Genomic DNA, 10,052 nt, shown 5'->3' with positions numbered 1-10,052 from the left:
TCCCTTTACAACACTGGCCCTCAATGAGGGGTCCAGAGACCACTAGTGGTCCTTGAGGTGGTTCCAGGGGGGTCTCCAGCTAAATGATTGATAGTTAGGAATCAAATGGACCCTTATGTGGGTCCATTTGGACTTCTGGTGGTTCCCGAACCTGGCGTTGAGAACCAGTGCTCTACAACCAATATATGGCCACAGTTCTGCAAAAAATACTTTTGTTGTTGCATTTTTTTGTCTTTTTTGTATGTATTAGATTTTTTTTCTTCGCCTTTTCTGTATATTTCATGTTTTATAGTCTGAAAAAACAAATGGTGCAATACTCATAATTATAATCCATCTTCTGTTGGATTATTATTCCACAATGAAAGCCACTAAGGTAGATAAACAGATTATTACAGATTAAAAACACACTTATTTTAGTCCTTGAGTAAACATTTACACATGAACTGTCCCCCCAGCCCCCTCTTGTCCCCTCTCAGTACTTGTATCAGCGTTGTTCGATTATCTGGACATGGGGCGGTCGACACTCAGTGCAACGCTAGAGGCTATTAAACAATGAACATCTGAATAGTATTGACGAGCCAAAACAAAGGAGAAAAATAAAATAAAATCAATAACATCAAAACAACCAATATACTGAAATTGAAAAGAAACAAAACACAGCGAAACATTGGCCCGCCACAATCACAAGCTCAAGTTTGAACCTCACATACGTACATGTTTCAACACATACGCATGATTTAACCTCACATACGTACATGTTTTTTCCTCTCATGCATTTTTTTAGACATTCATACCGCGTACAGTACAAGCAACCTTGTGCAAACACACTCAAAATACAACAGATGTTCATTTTTAGCCTTTTATATAACCCATCTTCATTTCTCTACGAACGCTCGTATTCCAAATTTAGTTCAACTCTGAACCGAAGCTATCAAAAAATCTCTGACAGTTGTATGAATGAGACAAAATCATTTACATAAAAAACAAGTGTTCACATTACATTATTGGCGCTTCGTTTGATTCAAGTATTTGTTTTTTTTGTTATTTTGTATAATTCTGATATGTGTCGGAACATTTTCTTCTGGGAAATAGAACGTTGAGAGCAATAAGATACGTTAAGGGGATGGGTTGAAACCAGGGCAAGAGAGAGGAGAGATAAAGAATGCTCAGGCTAAGTGGAAAGAAGAGAGATCTAGTCATATAAACGCATACAGCCACTGTGTACTCGGCTGTATACATGTATAAAAACTAGCATGTGCATATTCAACCCAGGCCTTTTTTTTCTCAAGAAAGACAATTAGTTACGTATGTCAACTTTCCTCACCCCAGACCCCTCTCTGATTTCATGATTGATTTATACGTTGATAAAGCTCCACTTTGTCTCTATTAAGTCCGTGTGAGATTTGAACAAAATAAGGGACAAGCCTGTGATTTCCAACACTGACATGATGGGTAGATGGGATAGAAGCAGGGCGGTTTAAGGTGAGGGGAGGGGGGTCTCGGTGCTGATGCTGCACTGAAGGAGTCAGGAGGTTAGAGGGGGAGGGGGATCTGTGAATCGATGGGCATCCCACCGCGTATCCGGGCAGCCATCTACGTCACACCCAGTGAGAAACAGCAGGAGAGAAACAACCAACACAAAGAAACAGGCAAATAGTGATTGTTTTGTTGAACGTCACACAAGTCTAAAGTGACTCTGGAAGGAGGGCAAATCCCCAAAATGTTTTTTTAAGACTTGGTACCGAACTTTAGGCATGTCCCAGTTTATGCTGATGTGGGGTGCCCTTAGCGGGCCCCTGCTCGGACCCTGACGACCCCAAAGCCACATCTGAGGAAATGTCATTTTATGTTGGTTGGCTTGTTTGTTGGTTGGTTGGTTGGTTGGCTGCCCCCCCACCCCTCCTCCTACCTTCACACCAGGCTGGAGGTCAGAACCGAACACCGTGGGCTTACAGAGAAGGTGAAAGAGTAGCATGTCAGCCTTAGATTGCCCAGCTGAAATATACTTTCCACAACATTTTATACTTTTTTTTGTCCTCTTTTTTTGAGATTTAGAGTTTTTGTGTGTGAAAACCTTCACAATAAAGAAAGAAAAAACAACAACAATGTTTTTGGTATTTTTAAAAAGTTGTACCCGATGTGAATCACCAACAGTGCTCACAAACAACACACACTGGAACCAACTCCATCGTTGATAAGACCGGTTGTCCCTCCCTGCTCTCTTGGCCTCTGCAGCAAAAAACGGAAACTGAGGTCTCTTTTTTCCACGGACGACGAACAGTATTTATGGCGAGGTGGAAGTAGATGCTTGTAGTCCTGTTGGCACGTCACGTCACGTCACAAGGAGAAGCGGGTCGTTGTAGTGTCATCTCAGTGCGATCTCTCTCTCTCTCTCTCTCGCCACAAAGTGGGCGCTTAAAACGATTGAAACTGCACTTAAAAGTAACCTATATCGTTCTGTCCGGCGACGTTAGCATCCACAATGAAAGACAGTACAGTAGGCCTCTTTCAGCTCAGGACAGGTATCGGTGGGGGGGGGTGTTGTGGGGAAGCTGCCTTGGTAATGCTGGTCAGGAGATAGTGGTAGAGACAACTGGCAGGTGTGTGAAGGGGGTGGGGGCTGTACTGTACCAGATATGACCGCGAAGGCCCCGCCTCCTAGTCATTTGCATAGAAATGGAGGGCCGCGGTCGGTTGGGGTTGAGGCGGTACACATAGAAACTGTAACTGATGCTCCCAGAGTTAGAAAACAAAACGTCAAGTTTACGCCACCAGTGTGAGCGTTTGCAGAGAGACACAACATGGTGCAGGAGGAGGAGGAGGAGGAGGAGGAGGTGTGATAGAAAAAACAGGCTGGCTGGACTTTGTTGCAGGGAGGGACCCCCCTTTCACTACAGTCTTTCACGCCTGATCTGTCTCTTTTATAAGTCCTCCTGAGTCGGATCCGCAATATCTGTAGTATGTCCTTTGACCCCCCCCCCCCCCCCAACCTCCACCAGAGCTGCCTCTGACACTGGTGGATGACGTCCACCTCACGTGGTTAAAATGTCCCCCGAGGGAGCAGCGATGACGGGGGGGGGCGGGGACGGGGGGGGGGGGAGCAGAGCCGAACACTACATGTGTCAAGAAACATCCATGAAACATTGTAAAAACGTAACGCACAGACAGTATCATCATCAATAACAGCAAGGTTGACAAAAAAACTAAAAACTAATACAACACTGGTGATTCCGTAAATGAAACAAAAGGGCAAAAGCGAATACATCAGACCCCTTTGTCTCTGGCTAAAGTGATTGCTGCATTAGAAGACGAGAGAGAGAGAGAGAGAGAGAGAGAGAGGGGGGGGGGGGGGGGGGGGGGGGGGGTTGTGGACAGACTGGCGCAGCAGTAGTACAATAGTTGTAATATGGATGGGCCAGTTTTGACATGGGTGGGCCAGTTCTGACAGAGCTGCTCTTGGCCCGTAGGCCCCATTGGGGGGGGCAGGGGTAGGGGCAGGGGAAGCCCTGTTTGTGATGTCCCTCACCTCTGCAGCTCCGGGAAGAGGTTCCGCTGCATTACGTTCTGGCTGGGACCGGCAAAAGTGTCCAATTCTTATCCTTTTAAAACACGTTTTTTTTTTGGTAGCCTTTTCCAAATTGAACATGGAGGCGCGTTCCATATTAAATTCGGCGCAGAATGGCAAAAAGGTTGTTTCAACCCATCATTTAATTTTTGCATTCTGTCGGAACTACAGACATTAAGGATACCGTGACTACATTTATGTTTTTGATCAAAAATGTTCAAAAAAAACTGTTGGACATTTTCGCCACTCCCACCCATAGCCAGATCTTAACAGTTTTTTTTTTTTAAACTCATGTTGCTGTCAGTGGTTCTCAAACTTTCTCATGTCAAGGACCCCAAAATGTATATGTATTTGGCCGCGGACCCCCATCTCAAAATATGTTGTTCCAGGGACCCCCAGAAGCAAAGATTTGAGTTCAAAATGTTCACTTAAAAAAATTGTATATTCAAAGATTTTCACACATTTTCAAGTTTTTTCAAAAATAGCAGATCTACAAGCTCGTAGCGTGAGCTACTTGTGAGCTTGTAGATCTGCTATTTTTGAAAAGCCAAAGTGTAAAATAATGCTTTTTTTTTAAGCTCAAATCAAAAAGTGACACAGATGCGTCCCAGGTCTCAATGGGATAACGCAGCGAGACCTAATCCCGGAGCTAGACAGTGGAAGGGGGGGGGGGGTCACAAACGGGGGCTAGAGCAGGGGGGGGAGATGGGTGAGACGGGTGAGAGCTGCGGCAGAGCCCCTGGCGTTACAGTGCAGGGTTCCATTACGCTCTGCAGCAGGCAGGCACTCAGTGGCCACACTATCAAACATGTTTGGCAGGGCCTCCGAAAGAAAAGAGATTTTTAGAGAAAGAGAGAGAAAACAGAAGAGACAAAAGAGATGGCGATCCCCCTCCCTGCCGGATCGAGACAACATTTACGCGTCTAGCATCTCCAGACACCAAAGGCTAAAGATTTCAGAGTAAAATGTAACAGTGATATTAACTTTGATATAGTTAAGAGCAAAAGAGAAGAGTTGCTTGGTTGAGGGCTGTCGCCCCGCCCGCCACAATCCCCCTCACGCTTTGTTTGTATGTTTTTTCCCTTCAGTTTGCTACCATTTTGGACATCCTTCCTGGTCCCGCTGATTTGAGGGAAGGAGGACTTTAAAAAAATTAAGAATAAGAGAAGTCTTTTTTTTTCACATCCATGAACTTTTTAAATAAAAAAATCTGTGTATTCAAAAAAGCCACCGTATAGATGGTTTTTTTTGTCTTTAGATTTTTTCCGTTTCTTTTCAGTGTCGCTTCTCCAGTCTCTTCTGATTTGTTGGCATTGAAGGTACAAGGAAACCGTGACGCTCTTGTTAAGTGCTATGATTACTTGTTTGTACCAAGTACAAGCATGGGTGGAAAGCAAGAAAGAAAAATGAAAGAATGCATCTGGTCTTCTGGGTAAAGAGGGCACCAACACCTCTTGTTTTGGTATGAAGCCCCCACACCCACCCACCCACCCACACACACACACACACACACACACACACACACACATGCATGCCTGCCTGCTTGCCCGCCCGCCCGCCTCCACCTCATAGTCATTTGAGTGTGAGAGCGGACAGACGGCTGGCTTTAAGGAAGTGCTTGGTGTTCACATCCCGACTGAAGAGCGTTGCGGACCGCCTTGTACGTGGTTTAGGTGGGTTGGTGGGTGGGTGGGTGTGGGGGCCAAACAGAGATGGAGAGTAGTGGTGGTGGTGGCGGCGGCAGCAGCGGTGGTGGTGGTGGTTGATAGGCGGGGGAGGGGGGGGCATCGATATACATACAGAGAGAGAGTTCTTGTAGTTCACTCATTCAAACAAAAGTCTTCCTCTCCGTCTTTTTGCGAGAGGTCAGGGGGTACAGGGTGAGAGAAACCTGTCAGGGTACATATAGTATCCATACGTACCCCCCCCCCCCCCCCCCCCCCGCCACCTCTTGGTAGATGGACGGTATAGAAGTCTGTGGCTAATATTGCACGTCACTTGAAATGGTGGTGGTTGTTTGCTGTGGTTTTTTTTTTCAGGATAAACAGAGCGGTCCGTTGGCGTTTGAGGTTGTCCACAGTGTCAGAGAGACAGAGAGAAGGTCCACCCACAGGCCAACTGAGGTGCATTCAAAGTGTTTCTCCTTAACAGTTTCCATAGTAATAGCAGTGGTTTTGTTCCCACCTCCCGACATGTACGTAATGCATTAAGTGCGACGACCACAAAAAAAACAACCGAACCCCACCTCCCTAGATAGATAAGATTGACGCCAATATTATCTCTTGCTTTCGTTTGCAATGGTTCAAGGGAGAAAAAAAGGGGAAAAAAGCTAAAAGAAAGAAAAAGTGCACTACAAAAATAAATGGCTTGAACAAAAGGCGAACAGAGTTGCACCATTCCCTTTAAGCATTGTATGCATGTGTGTGTGTGTGTGTGTGTGTGTGTCCGTGCATGTGTCTCGGGGGCCCGAAGACAAGTGCTCTAGTTGTGACCGGTGGTCTGTTTTTGCGTTAGCGCCACGTCAGCGTGCGTTATTCTCCGTACCCCGTGGGTTTAGCTGGCTCAGAAATGAGGGGTGTGCAATAATCAGTCTAGTTCTTCACTAAAAATCCAGTAGGGAGTTAGGAGAGCGTGGCCAGGAAGGGGTTAAGGCTAGTTATGTTAGTGCTGAGAGAGACGTGTCGAACCCGGACCGGCAGAGAGTTTGTGACAACTGTTCTGGTTGGCGGGGGGGAGGGGGTGCTTTTGGGAATGTCGCGTTTTTTGTTTGTCGTTGTACTTTCTGCAGAGTGAATGAGGGATGATGACACAGACGTTTCAAGATGCCAGTTCAGAGTCCAATGTCAGTTCGACTAAACTGCACGCTTCACACGGAGTTGTAAAAAAAACAAGATTTGCAGTTGTTGTTTTTCGGTTGTTGTCTATCTGCCCTTTGTTGAGTCAAAGACTCCAGCTGTGTTTCACAGCAAAAATATGCCATATGTCACCAAAACAAATTCCACAAAAATGACGTTAAAAACTACAGTGGAGGAGCGGTTTCCTCGCTTTCGCTCCGTTCAGCCATTCCGCCCACCTAATGATTTGTATCGGACATTGTTAGACTTTCTTTTCTTTTTTTTTGGCATCTGCAATCATGTAGTCGATGTGTCCCGATTTGTCAATAAGTATAATTACGCCCTATTCAGAAACTTCCCCAATAGCAGATCTACAAGCTCACAAGCTTGTATATCTGCTATTTCTGAATGTTTTTGAAAATGTAAAAAAAAAAAACCCGTTTATGAAGATTTGCGATTTTTAAAAATTTGCCTATAATGAATGGCACGCCCCAAAAATAGGGATGCTAGGTTGGAAGTGGAAGTGGTTATTAAAATGTATGTTTTTCACATTATGGGTCAAAACATGGGTAATCGGTGGACCAGGGACTCTCCAACAATCTGGCATCAGTCGGGCTCTGCTGATTATCTCCACAATGATTTGCTAGGGTTAGGGTGGGGGCGGAGTTTCTACTCCTTCGCTTGCCTGGGGGATGATGGGTTCTGCTTCTGCAGTCACTTGAGTGATGGATGGGTGGGTGGCGGTCACCCTACGCACACCTTGCACCCATGGGTGCGCTGATGGGGTGGGGTGCTGCTCATCCTACATGGACTCCCCGCTCAGCAGGTCCCCGGGCAGCAGCGTGTTGATTGGGGTGGGACTCCCCATGACCCGGCCCCCCTCCTCGCCGCCGCTGGGCGGCCCCCACAGGCTGGAGTACTGCTGCACGCCGCCCCACCCAAAGTCTCCTCCGCCCGTCTTGGCTCCGCCCCCTCCGCCGCCGTTGTTGTTGTTGTTCCAGTGAGGCGATTGGCCGATGGGATGATGAGAGGCGGGTCCGGGAACTCCGCCGCCGGCGCCGCCGCCCATCCGCGTCTGATTGGTGGCCGGGTTGGCCTGCCAGCTGGTGGTCCCGCCCCCCAGCGACTGGCCCTGTGCAAAGAAACGGTTCACCTCCTCCTCGCCGGCGAACTCCGCCAGGATGGTGGTGTTACCCAGAACACACCTGGATGCGCACACGCACACACACGCACGCACACACACACACACACGCGCGCGCACACACACACACACACACGCACGCACGCACACACACACACACACACGCACACACACACACTTACACTTAATTACACTCCTTAACCACTTAACCCATTAAGACCTGAGGCCGCTTCTAAAAAAAAATCTAAATCCTGATAGTTTTTCGGAAAAAAATATAAAAAAATACTTTTCACGATTTTTCAAAAATAGCAGATCTACAAGCTTGTAGATCTGCTATTTTTGAATAGCCAAAGACATCTAAAGTGACACAGATGCGTTCCAGGTATCAATGGGTTAACCCATTAAGACCAAAAGAATCGGTGTCTTTTTTAGATATCTTTGGCTATTCAAAAATAGCAGATCTACAAGCTCGTAGATTTGCCATTTTGAAAGTTCATGCAAATCTTTTGAATATATATCATTTTTTAAAGCGAACATTTCTAACTAATCTTCTAATCTTTGCTTCTGGGGGATTCTACAGATGTCTTCTAAATCCTACAGTTTTGTTTTTTTAAAAACATATGTTTCTATATCAAGTGGTTCTCAAACTTGTTCATGTCAAGGACTCCCAAAATTCACAAAAATGTATTTGGCCGCAGACCCCCCCCATCTCAAAATATTTTGTAATAGGGACCCCCAGAAGCAAAGATTTGAGTCAAAAATGTTCCCTTTAATAAATATATATTCAAATATTTGGAGAGGCGGCCCGGAGACACGACGTACATGTGCAGGGACTTCTGGGCCTTGGCGGCTTCGTCCTTGGAGCTGTAGCGCATCATGGCGTTGCCCTGCGTCAGGTTGAGGTGGAATGTGACGAGGGGGCCGTGCTGCATGCACAGCGTCCGCAGGGTCGAGCCGTCAATCTGCAGGAACACAGCGGGAACAAGTACTCAAATTCTTTACTTACGTACAAGTACCAATACTGCAATATAGAAATACTCTTGTTACAAGTAAAAGTCCAGAATTCAAAATGTACTTGAGTAAGAGCACAAAAGTATTGGCTCAAAGAGCGTATAGATCTGCTATTTCCACTATTTTTAAAAATATGTCATTTTTTACATTACATTACATTGATTATGACGATTATGCAAAAATGATTGCGATTATATAAAATAATTGCGATTAGACCAGGGGTCTTCAACGTTTTCAGGCCAAGGACCCCCTAGCTGAAAGAGAGATGAAGCAGGGACCCCCCCTCTATATTGTATAAAATTGTGTTTCAGATAAACGTTTGCTGCTTTTTCCCCTCTACACCTATAACTCTTTGCCAAAAAATAGCAGATCTACAAGCTCACAACGCCTCGCGCTCATCAGAAAAGGGATGCTAGGGTCCAATTGGTTACTGTAAAAAAATATATATATATATCACAAAGATTTGGCGGACCCCCTGTAGTAACTCTGAGGACCCCCTAGGGGTCCCGGACCCCTTGTTGAAGACCCCTGGATTAGACGATTATGTCATAATTGTGACAGGCCTAGAAACCTGGAGACCATTATAATGGTACTTAGCTACTTCACACCACTGGTGAGTTGATGTATCGTAGGGCTACAGTACCTGTGGAGTGAGGTTCCTCAGTACCAGCCAGCTGCTGGTCCTGCTGGAGCTGTCTGTACTCCAGGCGGTTCCTGCTGTGTGACCCAGAGACAAGAGGAGAGAAGTTCAAGTTCAAGTTCAAGTTCAATCCCCACCACAACATGGTCAGAAATCACTGCATATCTGTTCGAACCCACTGGCTGGGTGTTGGCCGTTTCAGTCAGTCAGTGGTGTGCACAGACATTTTGAGGGGCAGGTGCTCAAGTAAATTATACTTTTTTTTGTTTACTTGGTCGGCTCTTCTTTCCCTCTACACCTATACCTCTTTGCCAAAAATAGCAGATCTACAAGCCCACAACGCCTCGCGCTGCGAGGCGTTGTGGGCTTGTAGATTCTCCTCAGAAAAGGGATGCCAGGTTACGGTAAAAAGAAAAATCATATCACATAAAGATTTGGCGGACCCCCTGTAGTAACTCCGAGGACCCCCTAGGGGTCCCGGACCCCCTGTTGAAGACCCCTGCTGTAAACTGCCCTTTTTTCAAAAGGGCACTTCTGGTCAAGAGGGTAAAGGGCAGGTGCTCTAGCACCACCTAGAGTCTATCTGTGCACTTCCCTGCTGTCAGTTACACTAGTCTGTGTAAACCACATTATGTGTGCGCGTGCGTGGGTGGGTGTGTGTGCGCGTGCGTGTGTGTGTGTGTGTGTGTGTGCGTGTGTGTGTGTGAGAGAGAGAGAGAGGGTGTGGGAGGGGTTGGTGTCATGTATGAGACAGAACACAAGTACATTATGCCACAGGAAGTGAGTCTATGATGTCATAATGACAGTGTAGCCTTCTACACATGAAGAAAAAAAAGGTAAAGAAAACATTTTTCTCATCAA

General features: G+C 46.2%; 1 protein-coding gene across 1 annotated transcript in view; it reads right to left on the bottom strand.

The window, feature by feature from the left end:
- Positions 1-5,157: 5,157 nt before the first annotated feature.
- The window catches only part of LOC311054795 (trinucleotide repeat-containing gene 6C protein-like), a 107,096-nt gene continuing 102,201 nt past the window's right edge, over positions 5,158-10,052 (bottom strand). Inside the window, exons 33-35 of the mRNA XM_084070799.1 lie at positions 9,195-9,268; positions 8,363-8,502; positions 5,158-7,604 (exon numbers count right to left, since the gene is read on the bottom strand). Of these exons, the coding sequence (XP_083926925.1) occupies positions 7,202-7,604; positions 8,363-8,502; positions 9,195-9,268 (617 nt within the window). The 3' untranslated portion in view covers positions 5,158-7,201. The remainder of the gene's footprint in view (positions 7,605-8,362; positions 8,503-9,194; positions 9,269-10,052) is intronic.

The sequence above is a fragment of the Gymnoscopelus microlampas genome (assembly GCF_963454915.1).
Source record: "Gymnoscopelus microlampas genome assembly, chromosome: 11".
NCBI lineage: Eukaryota > Metazoa > Chordata > Actinopteri > Myctophiformes > Myctophidae > Gymnoscopelus > Gymnoscopelus microlampas.
The sequence above is the reverse complement of the archived record's forward strand: the minus strand, read 5'-3'. Positions and strand labels throughout refer to the sequence as shown.